Here is an 18,792-nt window from a genome sequence, read left to right as displayed (position 1 = left end):
CAATCAATGGGATGACAATCAGGTGTGAGTGGGCACCCTGTTTTATTTAAAGAACAGGGATCTATCAAAGTCTGATCTTCACAACACGTTTGTGGAAGTGTATCATGGCATGAACAAAGGAGATTTCTGAGGACCTCAGAAAAAGCATTGTTGATGCTCATCAGGCTGGAAAAGGTTACAAAACCATCTCTAAAGAGTTTGGACTCCACCAATCCACAGTCAGACAGATTGTGTACAAATGGAGGAAATTCAAGACCATTGTTACCCTCCCCAGGAGTGGTCGACCAACAAAGATCACTCCAAGAGCAAGGCATGTAATAGTCGGCAAGGTCACAAAGGACCCCAGGGTAACTTCTAAGCAACTGAAGGCCTCTCTCACATTGGCTAATGTTAATGTTCATGAGTCCACCATCAGGAGAACACTGAACAACAATAGTGTGCATGGCAGGGTTGCAAGGAGAAAGTTACTGCTCTCCAAAAAGAACATTGCTGCTCGTCTGCAGTTTGCTAAAGATCACAAGCCAGAAGGATATTGAAAAATGTTTTGTGGACAGATGAGACCAAAATCAAACTTTCTGGTTTAAATGAGAAGCGTTATGTTTGAAGAAAGGAAAACACTGCATTCCAGCAAAAGAACCTTATCCCATCTGTGAAACATGGTGGTGGTAGTATCATGCTTTGGGCCTGTTTTGCTGCATCTGGGCCAGGACGGCTTGCCATCGTTGATGGAACAATGAATTCTGAATTATACCAGCGAATTCTAAAGGAAAAGGTCAGGACATCTGTCCATGAACTGAATCTCAAGAGAAGGTGGGTCATGCAGCAAGACAACAACCCTAAGCACACAAGTCGTTCTACCAAAGAATGGTTAAAGAAGAATAAAGTTAATCTTTTGGAATGGCCAAGTCAAAGTCCTGACCTTAATCCAATCGAAATGTTGTGGAAGGACCTGAAGCGAGCAGTTCATGTGAGGAAACCCACCAACATCCCAGAGTTGAAGCTGTTCTGTACGGAGGAATGGGCTAAAATTCCTCCAAGCCAGTGTGCAGGACTGATCAACAGTTACCAGAAACATTTAGTTGCCGTTATTGCTGCACAAGGGGGTCACACCAGATACTGAAAGCAAAGGGTCACATACTTTTGCCACTCACAGATATGTAATATTGGATCATTTTCCTCAATAAATAAATGACCAAGTATAATATTTTTGTCTCATTTGTTTAACTGGGTTCTCTTTATCTACTTTTAGGACTTGTGTGAAAATCTGATGATGTTTTAGGTCATATTTATGCAGAAATATAGAAAATTCTAAAGGGTTCACAAACTTTCAAGCACCACTGTATGTAAATAAAGATGGAAATTTTGCTGTCCGTTGGTCAAATGTTTATCAGATACGTTGCCTTGCACTTACGATCGGATTTCCTGTGGTGGTGCACGTACATCGTTCATATGTATGGACATCGTACGGTCGCAAAATCTATCAAAAATCAGGTTGATGCATTACGATATTCTCTGAAGTATGGAGCTTTGCTCACAGTGTGTGTGTGTGTGTGTGTGTGTGTGTGTGAGAGAGAGAGAGAGAGAGAGAGAGAGAGAGAGAGAGACTGCAAAGGACTGGTGTGCCATACAAAGTGTGTCCCTGCCTTGCACCCAGTGTTCCCAGGAGAGGCTCTGGATCCACCAATCCTGACCAGGTTACTGAAGATGAATGAATGAATGAATGAATGGATGAGTGATGCATGCAGTACCTTCTCTGAACAGCAGGGGGTACTGTGGGCTTTCCCCCTACAGCATTTCAGTTTTCTTCACAAGCCAGCCAAACCTCAAACCTGAATTTTATGTCAACAAGCAGAGATCATCAGTCACAACTGCTTATGAAGAATTCAGCTCATTTACTTAATCGTTTGGACCTAATGATTAATTTGCTTTCTTTACTAAAAGTAGTGAACATGTGCTTATTTCTCTTATATTTCAGTACTCTTGGTTCTTCTTTGAAGCAATGGCCAAGTCAATGGCTCACTACCTCTTAGAAGGCAACAGAATGAAGGTTTGTGCTTTTCACCTCATTTACAGCTGACACTTTCTTATAAACCTATTATAGAATTTGTACAGTAGGAAAGATACACTGTGATGACCTGGCAGCTTGTCCAGGGTGTACCCCGCCTTTCGCCCATAGTCAGCTGGGATAGGCTCCAGCTTGCCTGCGACCCTGTAGAAGGATAAAGCGGCTAGACATAATGAGATGAGATGAGATGAGGAAAGATACAAATATGTCATTATTTTAAAATGTTTTTCACACACACACACACACACACACACACACACACACACACACACACACACACACAGAGTACTGTGCAAAAGTCTTAGGCACATGCAAAGAAATGCTGTCGACCAAAAATGGCTTAAAAATAATGCAATGAAATATTTTAACATAAAAAATACTATAAACAGCAGTAAGCCATAATAAATGAAACTAAGTCAATATTTGGTGTGAGACGACCCTTTGCTTTACAACAACAACAACAACAACAACAGTAGTCGTCTCAGGTACAGTGAGTGCAGTTTTATAAGGAAGTGAGCTGTAGGTTTTACTAAGCATCTTACAGAAGCAGCCACAGTTCTTCTGGACACTTTGACTGTCTCACTCACTTCTTCATTTTGCACCAAAACCCAGCAGCCTTCATTATGTTTTCTTTTTTTTAATCTAAAAAGTGGTCTCTGATGTAATATGCTGCTCAGATACAAACATTTTTTTTCTGTAACCTTAATTTTGTGCTGGAAAACCAACGTTTGGACTCTAAAATGTTTTTGTACCGACTCAGTAATGTAGAAGTCATAAAATAGAAATCTATAACAAAATTTGAATGAAAATATAATAAGGTGCCTAAGACTTTTGCATTATATAAAGTCCCAGCCTCAAATGTTACACCGATGGGCTCCTAGGAAAGATACAAATATGCCATTATTTTAAAATGTTTCTCACACACAGAGTACCGTGCAAAAGTCTGAGGCACATGTAAAGAAATGCTGTCGACCAAAAATGGCTTAAAAATAATGAAATGAAATGTTTTAACATAAAAAAAATACTATAAACAGCAGTAAGCCATAATAAATGAAACAAAGTCAATATTTGGTGTGAGACGACCCTTTGCTTTAAAAAAAATAGTAGTTTCAGGTACAGTGAGTGCAGTTTGATAAGGAAGTGAGCTGTAGGTTTTACTGAGCATCTTACAGAACCAGCCACAGTTCTTCTGGACACTTTGACTGTCACACTCACTTCTTAATTTTTCACCAAAACCCAGCAGCCTTCATTATGTTTTCTTCTTTAATCTGAAAAGTGCTCTCTCATGTAATATGCTGCTCAGATACAAATTTTTTTTTCTGTAACATTTAATTTTGTGCTGGAAAACGAACGTTTGGACTCTAAAATGTTTTTGTACTGACTCGATAATGTTCATTTGTTTTATCTGTAACCGCTTATCCCGTGTGGGGTCACGGGGGGCAAGCTGGAGCCTCTCACAGCTGACCATGGGTGAGAGGCAGGGTACACCCTGGACAAGTCGCCAGCTCATCGCAGGGTCGACACACACATAGAGACACAAACAACCATTCACAGTCAATTTAGAGCCACCAATTAACCTAACCTGCATATCTTTGGACTATGGGATGAAACCCACGCAGACACAGGAGAACATGCAAACTCCACACAGAAAGGCGCTGGGTTCGAACCCAGAACCTTCTTGCTGTGAGGCAAGTGTTAACCACTACACCACCGTCCCACCCTTGATAATGTAAAAGTCATAAAATAGAAATCTAAAACAAAGTCTGTATGCAGAATAATAGGGTGCCTTAGACTTTTGCATTATATAAAGTCTCAGCCTCAAATGTTACACCCATGGGCTCCAATGCGTCTGATATCACTTTATCGTACACTTTTTTGGGGGCCACAACCTGATAGGCGTTACACACTTCTGTGTATGTCTCATCTCATCTCATTATCTCTAGCCACTTTATCCTTCTACAGGGTCGCAGGCAAGCTGGAGCCTATCCCAGCTGACTACGAGCGAAAGGCGGGGTACACCCTGGACAAGTCACCAGGTTATCGCAGGGCTGACACATAGACACAGACAACCATTCACACTCACATTCACACCTACGGTCAATTTAGAGCCACCAGTTAACCTAACCTTCATGTCTTTGGACTGTGGGGGAAACCGGAGCACCCGGAGGAAACCCACGCAGACACGGGGAGAACATGCAAACTCTGCACAGAAAGGCCCTCGCCGGCCACGGGGCTCGAACCCAGGACCTTCTTGATGTGAGGCGACAGCGCTAACCACTACACCACTGCACCACCCATTTTGGGAGCACTATATTTACTGTATTTCAAAAAGTTTAATGTAATACTGTCTTTTAAATGAATGAGATAATCTCTTATGTTTACTGAGTCAGATAGCTATTAGAGATGGCAGGAAAATATGGAAGTTTTTCCAGATTGCATTCCACTTTGTATTTAATTTGGCTACGGGATGAATGGATGAATATTGCATATTTTTTGGTAAGTTAAAAGGTATCTGAATCACTGATGCAAGTTAAGAGTTGGCATGTCTTTGGCTCTTATTTTCTATATCATGACTTCATGATTTCCCATTAAAGTTTGGAATTAAAGAGTCATGAACGAACAAAAGAGAAAAGTAATGAACGAATGCACAAAAAAAGCCGCTCGGTACATTTCTGGGAGTACAAGTGAGAAATATGATTGAAAGCTTTATGTTCCTCTCATAGATGCCTCGAGCACAGAGGTTTCCAGAGTCGTTCCAGCAGGTGCTGCAGTCTCTGCTGCTCTCCATCATGCCTCATATCACTATACGCTATGTAGAGATCCCAGAAGAGGCTCGCTGCGTCAACATCAGCCTGGCCAACTTCATTAAGGTATGTGTGTCTACTTACTCAGGAAGGGTATTAGCAGTAGATAACAGAGGTGGACAGTAACGAAATACATTTACTTGAGTACTGTACTTAAGTACACTTTTTGAGTATCTGTACTTTACTTGAGTATTAATTTTTTTTGGCAACTTATGACTTGAACTTCACTACATTTGAAAGGCAAATATCGTACTTTTTACTCCTCTACATTTCTATCAAGGTCCTTGTTACTATGAAGTGGCTTTGAAAGTGGATGTTTTTTTCTTTTCTTTTCTAAAACATGATTCAGGTGACACTGAGACAGCCTATCAATAATCGCTAGGGTCACATCTCGTCCATAGACTGGATAACATCAAGTTCAATGATTTCTCCGCAGCATTATTTAACACGATCAGTTGATGGCAGAATGGAAGGAGGCGGTTCTTCTGGGGAATGCACACACTCGTGGCTATAACTAGAACCCATGTTTCAGTTTTCTGAAAGGAATAAAGTTTCATTTCATTTTAAATGTTTGCCAAAAACTAACCACATCACAGCCTACAAAAATTTATCGTCCGACCTGCGGAAGCATATTGAGGGATGTAAACGTTTTATTCCAAGAGAAAGTTTGCAACGAAGTTGTCTGTGCTTTTAGAGCGAGCGATAACATTGCAATAGCTATGCAGTCTGGTTAGTCAAAGGACTTTCTATGGATTTGCCCGCCAAGTTGCTACAGCCTTGTCCATGGCTAATGCTAACACATAGCTAGTTAACTTGGACACTGTTAGTTAGCATGTAAAAACAGAGTTATGCTAACATGAATAACCTTAACTTATCTGAAGTCCTTTCAGAAATATGTTTTAGCATAATCTTGCCAAATAAACAGAATGTAGAAATCTTTCTTTTCTAGTAGCGTTAGCTACCCAATATGATTTCGAGTTTGAAAAGCGTTTGCTAGCATGTCAGGTGGAGTTTCACTGACTAGCTAGCATAGACGTCGCCAGACCCATTTTAGGGTAGCTCCAGCCACCCTATCTTATGGCAAAGCCACCCTATATTTTTTGCCCTTTTTTAAATTATTTATATTTTTATTTTTTTTCCCAAAAAAAACAAAGGCAGTAAAGCACTGAACATGAGCCATCAAGAACGCAAGTTAATCCGAACAACAGTTTCTGCTTGCTTATTTATTGTTTAATGCAATATTATTAATATCGTTATGATTCCTCCTCATTGGCTCTGTGTCAAGCGTCACGTCGAGTGGTAGGCTAGTAGGACTTAAAAAACTACGCGGGCATTCTGCAGCAGGCGCGGTGCGGGCTTCCATTGAGTTGGGTTTGCAGAGAGTCAGAATTCTATGCTTTCATTTGCAGACACACACGGTGAGATTGTAATTTGATGTCAGTGGTTTGCATTTGCTTAACTTTACCTAGGCTATATTGAGTCTTCTGTAGAATGTTTACATGATGATTTGTGAAGCACTTGCCCTCTTCAGTTTGCGCAGGAATGCATGACACCTACCGTTGTTTTTTTCACATTTTTGTAGTTTAGCTGGTGAAGTTGCTTCAGCAAGCAATTAAATGATGAAAGCAATTTTAAAATAGAATAGAAATGGTGGGAAGTGTGTCCCCAAGGTGTGATGCTCTTGAAATAATGAATTGATTGACAGCCTTAGTAGGCGCTCTGAAAAATGTTCGGCGTGCGCTGCGCGCGCACAATACCTTTTCTCCTCTGGGTGCTAAGCTACCCCTGACTCTCAAACCTAGTGACGTCCCTGCTAGCTAGCTTAACGTTAAATCACCATGATGGCACGGCATACGTTCATTTTGTGAATTCACATTTCTATCTTTGGTAACGGCGTTAGGTTTTGTAAGCGTTGTGGCAATAATACAACGATGCATTGACAGAAAATGTACTTTTAATACTTAAGTATTTTTAAAAGCAAGTACTTCAGTACTTTAACTTAAGTAACAATCTGACTGGACAACTTTCACTTGTATCGGAGTAATATTTGACCAGTGGGATCTGTACTTTGACTTAAGTAATGAAGCTGGGTACTCTGTCCACCTCTGGTAAATAGCAAATAAACCTCTCTCATGTGAGAAGAAAAGAAATTTAACGCATGTTGTATTTCACACATTGTTTGCAAAGGTTTGTGCCCAGAACAGGTTTATCCACTAGAACTTAATCAAGTATAATGCAGAAGTGACTGTAGTACATTTGTCTTGCAGCTCAGTATGAGGTGTGTATGATTTGAGCTTGACACATGCATAATTGTAATTAATTAAAAGCCCTCAGGAAATGTACATGTTTTTAATAACTTTTTCCAAAGCAAATATTGGTGACCTTAGTATTATAAGTATTCTGTCTGGCATTTGGGACATGAAGCATTAAATGTTTGACATTCCACCTATAGCTCGTAAACTTGGTCTATATTAAAAGCCCGACTACACTTACACTGTTCAAAATTCTGAGACAGTGAGAAGGTGGATTTCTCAACACTGACCAAACACAGATAAACCTTTATTATTCAGTAAGCTCAAATAATGCCTAGTTAAATTGTATCTGTCTGTTTCTTAGTAAGCAGTCCCTCAATAATACTTAACAAATACATAACCCAACCCTTTAAGCCAAGCAGTACTACATTATAATCATATATACTTTCCAGTAGGGGTGTAAACATCAGGCTTCCATAGATAACAGAGTTAAAAATGCACTTTATTCATTTTTGTTTTCAATTTGTTTTTGTGAAATAGTATTTATCATTTCATTATTCTGTTGTGTATTTGTGAATTTTATCTCAATGAGTTATTTTCATCATTTACTGTTATTTTCATTTACGTTTCCCATGGAAAGTGCTTTTTGGCCATCGCCCTTTTTTGTACCTCTTGGGTTTCCATAGCTCCTCCCGTCTTCCCCTCACAAAGTCGTTACGCCTGCTGAGGGAGCAGAGGTGCAGAGAAAAAGCCCAGAAGGCAATTAACTGTGTTGTATTGTCTTCTGCAGGGACAAATAAATGCAGGAAAACAGCTCATTGTCTCGTCCCTGTTTATGCCCCAACCACATCCGTTACACATACAATCTCATCTCATCTCATTATCTCTAGCCGCTTTATCCTGTTCTACAGGGTCGCAGGCAAGCTGGAGCCTATCCCAGCTGACTACGGGCGAAAGGCGGGGTACACCCTGGACAAGTCGCCAGGTTATCGCAGGGCTGACACATAGACACAGACAACCATTCACACTCACATTCACACCTACGCTCAATTTAGAGTCACCAGTTAACCTAACCTGCATGTCTTTGGACTGTGGGGGAAACCGGAGCACCCGGAGGAAACCCACGCGGACACGGGGACAACATGCAAACTCCGCACAGAAAGGCCCTCACTGGCCACGGGGCTTGAACCCGGACCTTCTTGCTGTGAGGCGACAGCGCTAACCACTACACCACCGTGCCGCCTATACATACAATATGATACAATTTTAATTCTTAAAGCAATAGTTTGATGATTTTGATCTGCTATATATAATAATCAAATATCCCATGCACTGAGAGGCTCCAGTTGAAATTATGGATTCTCTTCGGTGACTGGCATAGTACTTTTTTTTTTTTTTAAAGAGACGCAGCCCTGAAGAAAATAGTACTATGCCAGTCAGCTCAGAGAATCCATAATTACCGGATCCTCTCAGTACATGGTATATTTGATTTATGTCCCTCATCAAAAAATTCCAAACTAAAAGTGTTGATTGAATCTCGGCATAAACTCACTGGAGGCAGCCATGTTTGCTGTTTACGTCAGAGCGACCTTTGACCTGCACATCTGCAATGCACCATTCTATCGCCTGCCTCGCTAGGCATAATCATGATGCGTAGATCCACACACACAGAAATGCTCGCGGAGCCACAGCTGTGACTCGAGTCGGCCATATAGCTTCAAATTGTGATGTCAGTTCATGGTATATCCAGAATATACCATGACTGACTCACACCATATCCATTTTTATTTTTTTTTTGATGTCACGAGATACATTGCTTAATCAATGGTGGAACTATTTTATGTCACATGAGCCATCCTTGGCCAATCCCTGCATGGGAATTTTTTGATGAGGGATATAATATAGAATATGAAATGATTTGATTTCATATCATCCAATCGTTATGTGACCAACTTTGTTCAGAATCTGTGATAATCTTACCATTAATTTGTGAATGATGACTAATAGAAGAACAATTTAAAAAGCATCAGATTTGCAGGCTAGTAACTTTGCTATCTTATTAAATTATTTACACATCAGTTTTCAGTAGTAATCAAGATATAATCAATTGTAAATGATAATATTCAGTAATAATCGATTTATTATTGGTTTCTCAATTCATTTACAGTGCCTTGAAAAAGTATTCATACCCCTTGAACTTTTTCACATTTTTTCCACCTTACAGCCACAAACTTAAAAATTTTTTATTGAGATTTTATGTGATAGACCAACACAGAGTAGCACATAATTGTGAAGTGAAACGAAAATGATAAATGGCCTTCAAAATTTTAAACAAATAAAAATCTGAAAAATGTGGTGTGCATTAGTATTCAGCCCCCTGTACTCTGATACCTCTAAATACAATCCAGTGCAGGGCTTTAAACTTCTCCAGAACTTTATCCCTGACCTGTCTGGTGAGTTCTTTGGTCTTCATGATGCTGTTTGTTCTTCAGTGTTCTCTAACAAACCACTGAGGCCTTCACAGAACAAGTGTATTTATGCTGAGAGTAAATTACACACAGTAGGACTCTATTAACTAATTAGATGACTTCTGAAGGCAATTGATTGCACTGGATTGTATTTAGAGGTATCAGAGTACAGGGGGCTGAATACTAATGCACACCACATTTTTCAGATTTTTATTTGTTTAAAATTTTGAAGACCATTTTATCATTTTCGTTTCACTTCACAATTATGTGCTACTCTGTGTTGGTCTATCACATAAAATCTCAATAAAAAACTTTTAAGTTCGTGGTTGTAAGGTGGAAAAATGTGAAAAAGTTCAAGGGGTATGAATACTTTTTCAAGGAACTGTAAGTCATTGCTATTTAAGTGAATGCATCCATCCAAATCATCTGATTATTCTGATCTTACTTTTGAAAATTTGACATTGTTCATAAACAAGACATTTTTACCTTAATCTTTTATTTAAAAGCATATAATAACGTAATATTAAAATACACGAGATACACTGGAAAGTTCTGTTTTATTGAGCATATAGGCTTCGAGTCTGCTTTTTTCTGTTTATCCAAATAGAATGTGGATATCGATGGACTGTAGCTGCATATTTTGTGTGTTTATCCTGGGTGATGATTAGCCAGCAGAATTTCATAACTCTTCCATCAAACAGTTTGTAAAATTTAAAAAACCCAGAGGAGAATAAAGTATCCCCAGGAATTAATTTGTGTGTGTTTATCCTGGGTAATGATTAGCCAGCAGAATTTCATAACTCTTCCATCAAACAGTTTGTAAAATAAAAAAAACAGAGGAGAATAAAGTATCCCCAGGAATTAATTTTTGTGGTTAATTTCCTGTTATTCATTCATTTTTAACCACAATGACAGACAGAACCTTATATTACTGAGGTCATGTGTTTTCTAATAGTGCTCAGCTATGCAGTGTTCTATATCTTAGTGTAGAGTGTAATTGTGCCTCAAAATAACGAAATATTGTCTTGATAGTGTTTTAGTTAAATTGTGAAAATGCTTCTACCTCTTTTCACAGCGCTGCCTGACTTTCATGAACAGAGGATTTGCATTTAGTCTTGTGAATGATTACATGTGTGGATTCAGCCAGAAAGATCCCAAGGTAAGAAGTACCATATGGATCAAGTTTAAGGGAAGTACAGTACTTTCCAGGAAAAGTTGGTGGTAGGTTATTTATTATAGCTCTGCTTCCCATAGGTAGGCTGGCCTGTAGACTCTTTAAAGTGCATATCCTGGACCAAATTAGTTTTTTTTTTTATATGAAAGTATGTCCCTTTACACACTCATCCAGAAGGGTAATTTTGCACAAGGCCATCTGTCTACAGCAGAAAAACTAAAATAACAAAATGCGTCTGGAAAAATCCCAAGGGAGTCTGGAGCCAGATTCGTGACGTCACCTGCGGAAGCGCCAGCAGGCTGCGAGAGCTTGCGCGGTTTCAGTGCACAGCCTGTGTAGACCAAGTTTAACAGCTAGCGATTTTGCATTGAAATATGGAATTGTCACCTGAGCACAATGTTACTTCACCTTTGGATGAAGAATGGAATGTTGCGACACCCTCCTATGATACATCTGTTCACCATTTTAATAATTACGTGATAACGTTGAAGAAATTTGCAGAAAACCACCAGGTCGTTTTCTCATAAACAAACTAGCGCTGACGTAGGATTCAGAGAGAGGCATCCCGCACGTGACATCATGAAAATCAATGTTTGCCGGGAAATCCAAACGCCAAGTTTTTTCAGAGGCGGACCAATTCGCCTCAAATGGCTTGATTTCAACTGAATTTTTCTGGTATTGTGCAAGGTAAAAAAATTGCACAAAATGCAAAATGTGACAGATATTTGACCAAAGTTTAATATAAAATAGGAGAATTACATTGATCTTGCTCCTAAATTTACCCGTGATATGCACTTTAAAGCTACATGAGGTCATCATACGCATGCAGGGGTTGTATCAACGTGCAGGCCATAGCTATAATGGGGGGTCTTGATGACCAAGTGATGCATTTCTCTAATTACATTATACTTTTATCCAGAGCAACATACAAGTCCCTGACATACTCACAGAGAGCAACTGGGGGTTACAGTGGTGCTTGAAAGTTTGTGAACCCTTTAGAATTTTCTATATTTCTGTATAAATATGATCTAAAACATCAGATTTTCACACAAGTCCTAAAAGTAAATAAAGAGAACCCAGTTAAACAAATGAGACAAAAATATTATACTTGGTCATTCATTTATTGAGGAAAATGATCCAATACTACATATCTGTGAGTGGCAAAAGTATGTGAACCTTTGCTTTCAGTATCTGGTGCGACCCCCTTGTGCAGCAATAACTGCAGCTAAACGTTTCCAGTAACTGTTGATCAGTCCTGCACACCGGCTTGGAGGCATTTTAGCCCATTCCTCCATACAGAACAGCTTCAACTCTGGGATGTTGGTGGGTTTCCTCACATGACCTGCTCGCTTCAGGTCCTTCCACAACATTTCGATTGGATTAAGGTTAGGACTTTGACTTGGCCATTCCAAAACATTAACTTTATTCTTCTTTAACCATTCTTTGGTAGAACGACTTGTGTGCTTAGGGTTGTTGTCTTACTGCATGACCCACCTTCTCTTGCGATTCAGTTCATGGACAGATGTCCTGACATTTTCCTTTAGAATTCGCTGGTATAATTCAGAATTCATTGTTCCATCAATGATGGCAAGCAGATTGGATAAGGTTCTTATGCTGGAATGCAGTGTTTTCGTTTCTCTAAACATAACGCTTCTCATTTAAACCAAAAAATTCTATTTTGGTCTCATCTCTCCACAGAACATTTTTCCAATAGCCTTCTGGCTTGTCCACGTGATCTTTAGCAAACTGCAGACGAGCAGCAATGTTCTTTTTGGAGAGCAGTGGCTTTCTCCTTGCAACCCTGCCATGCGCACCACTGTTGTTCAGTGTTCTCCTGATGGTGGACTCATGAACATTAACATTAGCCAATGTGAGAGAGGCCTTCAGTTGCTTAGAAGTTACCCTGGGGTCCTCTGTGACCTCGCCGACTATTACACGCCTTTCTCTTGGATTGATCTTTGTTGGTCGACCACTCCTGGGGATGGTAACAATGGTCTTGAATTTCCTCCATTTGTACACAATCTGTCTGACTGTGGATTGGTGGAGTCCAAACTCTTTAGAGATGGTTTTGTAACCTTTTCCAGCCTGATGAGCATCAACAACACTTTTTCTGAGGTCCTCAGAAATCTCCTTTGTTCATACCATGATACACTTCCATAAACATGTTGTGAAGATCAGACTTTGATAGATCCCTGTTCTTTAAATAAAACAGGGTGCCCAGTCACACCTGATTGTCATCCCATTGATTGGAAACACCTGACTCTAATTTCACCTAGAGGTTTGCATACTTTTGCCACTCACAGATATGTAATATTGGATCATTTTCCTCAATAAATAAATGACCAAGTATAATATTTTTGTCTCATTTGTTTAACTGGGTTCTCTTTATCTACTTTTAGGACTTGTGTGAAAATCTGATGATGTTTTAGATCATATTTATGCAGAAATATAGAAAATTCTAAAGGGTTCACAAACTTTCAAGCATCACTGTAGCTGAACCATCACGTTTTTGGGGGTTTTTTTGTTTGGTTTTTTTAATATCCCTGACCTATGGTGTATAAATATTTGTATTAATAATAATAATAATAATAATAATTATTATTATTATTTTATTTTTTTAGGTATTGAAAATGTATGTCTCTTAGCTTGTTAGTCACAATTACATCCACATTTTGTTAGGAAATGAATCCAAAGCACTTTTATGCACAGTTTCCATTTATGTCACCAAAATACCATGGGGTATTGGTGGTAGGGTATTTTAGGGTTATTTATTTTAACATTGATTAACACTGTGTAAATAAAAAATGGCCTCTATGTTGATGCTTATGAAATATTATATAGTTAATGTACAACCCCGATTCCAAAAAAGTTGGGACAAAGTACAAATTGTAAATAAAAACGGAATGCAATGATGTGGAGGTTTCAAAATTCCATATTTTATTCAGAATAGAACATAGATGACATATCAAATGTTTAAACTGAGAAAATGTATCATTTAAAGAGAAAAATTAGGTGATTTTAAATTTCATGACAATAACACATCTCAAAAAAGTTGGGACAAGGCCATGTTTCCCACTGTGAGACATCCCCTTTTCTCTTTACAACAGTCTGTAAACGTCTGGGGACTGAGGAGACAAGTTGCTCAAGTTTAGGGATAGGAATGTTAACCCATTCTTGTCTAATGTAGGATTCTAGTTGCTCAACTGTCTTAGGTCTTTTTTGTCATATCTTCCGTTTTATGATGCGGCAAATGTTTTCTATGGGTGAAAGATCTGGACTGCAGGCTGGCCAGTTCAGTACCCGGGCCCTTCTTCTACGCAGCCATGATGCTGTAATTGATGCAGTATGTGGTTTGGCATTGTCATGTTGGAAAATGCAAGGTCTTCCCTGAAAGAGATGTCGTCTGGATGGGAGCATATGTTGCTCTAGAACAGGGGTGGGCAATTATTTTTTCCATGGGGCCACATGAAAAACAGAAAATTTTGTGGAGGGCCGGACCAAAAGGATGAACTAAATTCTGCATAATATTAATTGTATTTCTTTATATAAAGCAGTAAATAACATTTTTTTTACAAGCTGCTAAGACTGGTAAGAATATGGAAAAAACGAGGTTGCCTTACAAAAAAATGTCATTTATTCAATCAAATTTCCCAAAACAATGGTTAACAAAATGTGAACGTTTGTACCATTTTTTTCAGTCACATTCACCCGAAAACACAATAAAGACATCACAATATTGTCTTTCTACTCCAAATATCAAGCAAGATACATCATATTATAATAATGATGCCCACATTTGTAGTTTAATCACCTCATTTGGTGTTTTTCATTTGGTAATGCCGACTCAAATTGTAGTCTTTGAACACTGCGATCTGCTCTCCGCAAACTAAACACACGGCTTCATCTCTGACTTCAGTAAATAAATACTTAGCAGTCCATGTTTTGTTGAAAGCCCTGCATTTGGCATCTACCTTTCTTCTTTTTGCGGACATTTTGGGGGCTAAAGTCTTCTTGTGACCTGCTCGCAACAACTTCGATTCGGTGTAGGTATCAGATCTACAGATCGGCTCCGGCGCCTGCTAGTGACGTCACACTATGTGATTGGCTGGACCGTTTGAAGGATGACGTACAAGTTTGTGGTTGGTCTGGACAAATTACGGAAGTAGTTATCGCGGGATTAGGTTTCGTGGGATTTCATGTCATGCTCATGTTGCGCGCATTGCATTTTTGTTGAACACAACTTCAAAATAAAAGCAATGCACATTCAGTCCATGCATGAGGTAAAATTAGAAAATACGTTTATTTTGTAATTTCTAATTAACCTTACGCGGGCCGGTCAGAATGAACCAAAGGGCCAGATGCGGCCCGCGGGCCGTAAAATGCCCAGGTCTGCTCTAGAACCTGGATATACCTTTCAGCATTGATGGTGTCTTTCCAGATGTGTAAGCTGCCCATGCCACACGCACTAATGCAACCCCATACCATCAGAGATGCAGGCTTCTGAACTGAGCGCTGATAACAACTTGGATCGTCCTTCTCCTCTTTAGTCCGAATGACACGGCGTCCCTGATTTCCATAAAGAACTTCAAATTTTGATTCGTCTGACCACAGAACAGTTTTCCACTTTGCCACAGTCCATTTTAAATGAGCCTTGGCCCAGAGAAGACGTCTGCGCTTCTGGATCATGTTTAGATACGCCTTCTTCTTTGAACTATAGAGTTTTAGCTGGCAACGGCGGATGGCACGGTGAATTGTGTTCACAGATAATGTTCTCTGGAAATATTCCTGAGCCCATTTTGTGATTTCCAATACAGAAGCATGCCTGTATGTGATGCAGTGCCGTCTAAGGGCCCGACGATCACGGGCACCCAGTATGGTTTTCCGGCCTTGACCCTTACGCACAGAGATTCTTCCAGATTCTCTGAATCTTTTGATGATATTATGCACTGTAGATGATGATATGTTCAAACTCTTTGCAATTTTACACTGTCGAACTCCTTTCTGATATTGCTCCACTATTTGTCGGCGCAGAATTAGGAGGATTGGTGATCCTCTTCCCATCTTTACTTCTGAGAGCCGCTGCCACTCCAAGATGCTCTTTTTATACCCAGTCATGTTAATGACCTATTGCCAACTGACCTAATGAGTTGCAATTTGATCCTCCAGCTGTTCCTTTTTTGTACCTTTAACTTTTCCAGCCTCTTATTGCCCCTGTCCCAACTTTTTTGAGATGTGTTGCTGTCATGAAATTTCAAATGAGCCAATATTTGGCATGAAATTACAAAATGTCTCACTTTCGACATTTGATATGTTGTCTATGTTCTATTGTGAATACAATATCAGTTTTTGAGATTTGTAAATTATTGCATTCCGTTTTTATTTACAATTTGTACTTTGTCACAACTTTTTTGGAATCAGGGTTGTATTTACAGCTTATCTTAAGCCTAACAGTATAGTTGTATACAGTTAAAAGCTAGTATAGCCATAACCTAATGGTTAGAGAAACAGCTTTTGGAGCAAAAGGTTGTTGGTTTGATTCCCTGGACCAGCAGGAATGCCTGAAGTGCCCTTGAGCAAGGCACCTAACCCCCAACTGCTCCCCAGGCTGCTCTGGGTATGACTGATTAAGAACGTCTGCTAAATACCTGTTGTGCAATGTAATAATGTTTGTTACTAGCATTTAGGCCAGTGTCATATTGGATTTGCATAATTAGAGTAGCTGATACACCCATGTTCTCTTTATTGATCATTTCATAGTGCTTTCAGGTATTGTTAGTGACAGAATTCCAATAAGAGTAACTAAGCTTGATGTGATCTGAATGTATTTGACTTGCAAATACAGTATGTCTTCATTCCATTGTGGTCTCTGAAAAGCATTGCAGCACACACGCACATGTTGACAGGGTTACTTGACATACTTGCTAATCTGCTACTTGTGCCAGCAGCCGTTTAGAAAACTAAGCAAGCTACATTTCAGAGGCTTTGATTTCCTTAAAAAAAAAAAGAAACCAAAAAAAAGCCATCAGTATATGTATTTTGTTCTTGCATAATATTACATTTTTCCCTTCATCAGCTTCCAGACTCTAAAGGTCTTTACCACGGTATGGCCTGTTGTACTGAAACAAAACTGAATCTGTTTCTTAAAACCGGGGAATATATTAAACTGGAGAATTTATTATTACCACACAAAATCAGCACTAGAGTCAAGGTTTCTCTCGTAATGGATTTTCTCGATTTTGTATTATCATGATCATATGGAGCTTTTACATATTCATGCAGGAATCCCTACCACTGAAACTATATTAAAAACCTAATTACCCAGGCTAAATGCCCTTCTGAAATGCAATTTTATAATAATGTTAACATACATTAAAACTATGAAATAACATATCGAATTATGCAGCCTCCAAGTGAAACATGCGATATCAAAACAATTTTATATTACATTGTTTACCGTATTCTTGATGAAGCTTCTTGAAGTCTTCTCAACCAGCTTTTTTTCCAAAATAATCGGAGCTCCTGAGCTACTCACTGCTGAGTTCTGAAACAACACAACTTGTTCAGGGAACTGGTTGAATTTTAAGTAAAGCCACTTGTTTTCTTAAACGTCATCTCTGATATAAATTGGCATACACGGGCATTAATTTCACTATTTCTCAAATAGAAACATTTCAAATTTGATACGACATTATCCAAATGTAAATTATTGCATTCCGTTTTTTTCATAAAACAATGAAAAGTGCAAGTTCATGTGTCCAAACTTTTGACCAGTAGTGCAAGTTTGAAAAAGGAAAGAGAAGAAAAAAAAGGAACTGTGAAAATCTGACAGAAATAACATGAAGAGATTTTGATATGTTTTTCCTAAAAATAATTATTACTACAATAAATATACAGTGCCTTGAAAAAGTATTCATACCCCTTGAACTTTTTCACATTTTTCCACCTTACAACCACGAACTTAAAAGTTTTTTATTGAGATTTTATGTGATAGACCAACACAGAGTAGCACATAATTGTGAAGTGGAACGAAAATGATAAATGGTCTTCAAAATTTTAAACAAATAAAAATCTGAAAAATGTGGTGTGCATTAGTATTCAGCCCCCCAAGTCAATACTTTGTAGAGCCACCTTTTGCTGCAATTACAGCTGCAAGTCTTTTGTGGTATGTCTCTACCAGCTTTGCACATCTAGACACTGAAATTTTTGCCCATTCTTCTTTGCAAAATAGCTCAAGCTCAGCCAGATTGGATGGAGAGCGTCTGTGAACAGCAATTTTCAAGTCTTGCCACAGATGGTCAATTGGATTTAGGTCTGGACTTTGACTGGGCCATTCTAACACATGAATATTCTTTGATCTAAACCATTCCATTGTAGCTCTAGCTGTATGTTTAGGGTCACTGTCTTGCTGGAAGGTGAATCTCCTTCCCAGTCTCAAGTCTTTTGCAGCCTCCAACAGGTTTTCTTCCAGGATTGCCCTGTGTTTAGCTCCATCCATCTTCCCATCAACTCTGACCAGCTTCCCTGTCCCTGCTGAAGAAAAGCATCCCCATAGCATGATGCTGCCACCACCATGTTTCACAGTGGGGATGGTGTGTGCAGGGTGATGAGCAGTGTTAGTTTTCCGCCACACATAGCGCTTTGCATTTAGGCCAAAAAGTTCAACTTTGGTCTCATCTGACCAAAGCACCTTCTTCCACATGTTTGCTGTGTCCCCTACATGGCTTTTTATGCCTGTCTTTCAACAATGTCTTTCTTCTTGCCACTCTTCCAAAAAGGCCAGATTTGTGGAGTGTACGATTTATAGTTGTCCTGTGCAGAGATTCTCCCACCTGAGCTGTGGATTTCTGCAGCTCCTCCAGAGTGATCATGGGCCTCTTGGCTGCTTCTCTGACCAGTGCTCTCCTTGCTCGCTCTGTCAGTTTAGGTGGACGGCCATGTCTTGGTAGGTTTGCAGTTGTGCCATACTTTTTCCATTTTTGAATGATGGATTGAACAGTGCTTCTTGAGATATTCAGAGCTTGGGATATTT

At 39.2% G+C, this 18,792-nt stretch overlaps 1 protein-coding gene across 2 annotated transcripts in view; it reads left to right on the top strand.

The window, feature by feature from the left end:
- dock11 (dedicator of cytokinesis 11) overlaps positions 1–18,792 on the top strand; it is a 219,956-nt gene that overhangs the window by 88,870 nt on the left and 112,294 nt on the right. For both annotated transcript variants that reach the window (XM_060934270.1, XM_060934261.1), the window contains exons 27-29: positions 1,976–2,047; positions 4,789–4,935; positions 10,665–10,748. In XM_060934270.1, coding sequence (XP_060790253.1) covers positions 1,976–2,047; positions 4,789–4,935; positions 10,665–10,748 — 303 coding nt within the window. The remainder of the gene's footprint in view (positions 1–1,975; positions 2,048–4,788; positions 4,936–10,664; positions 10,749–18,792) is intronic.

Source organism: Neoarius graeffei, chromosome 1 (assembly GCF_027579695.1).
Source record: "Neoarius graeffei isolate fNeoGra1 chromosome 1, fNeoGra1.pri, whole genome shotgun sequence".
Lineage (NCBI taxonomy): Eukaryota > Metazoa > Chordata > Actinopteri > Siluriformes > Ariidae > Neoarius > Neoarius graeffei.
This window is presented reverse-complemented; position numbering and strand designations above follow the sequence as displayed.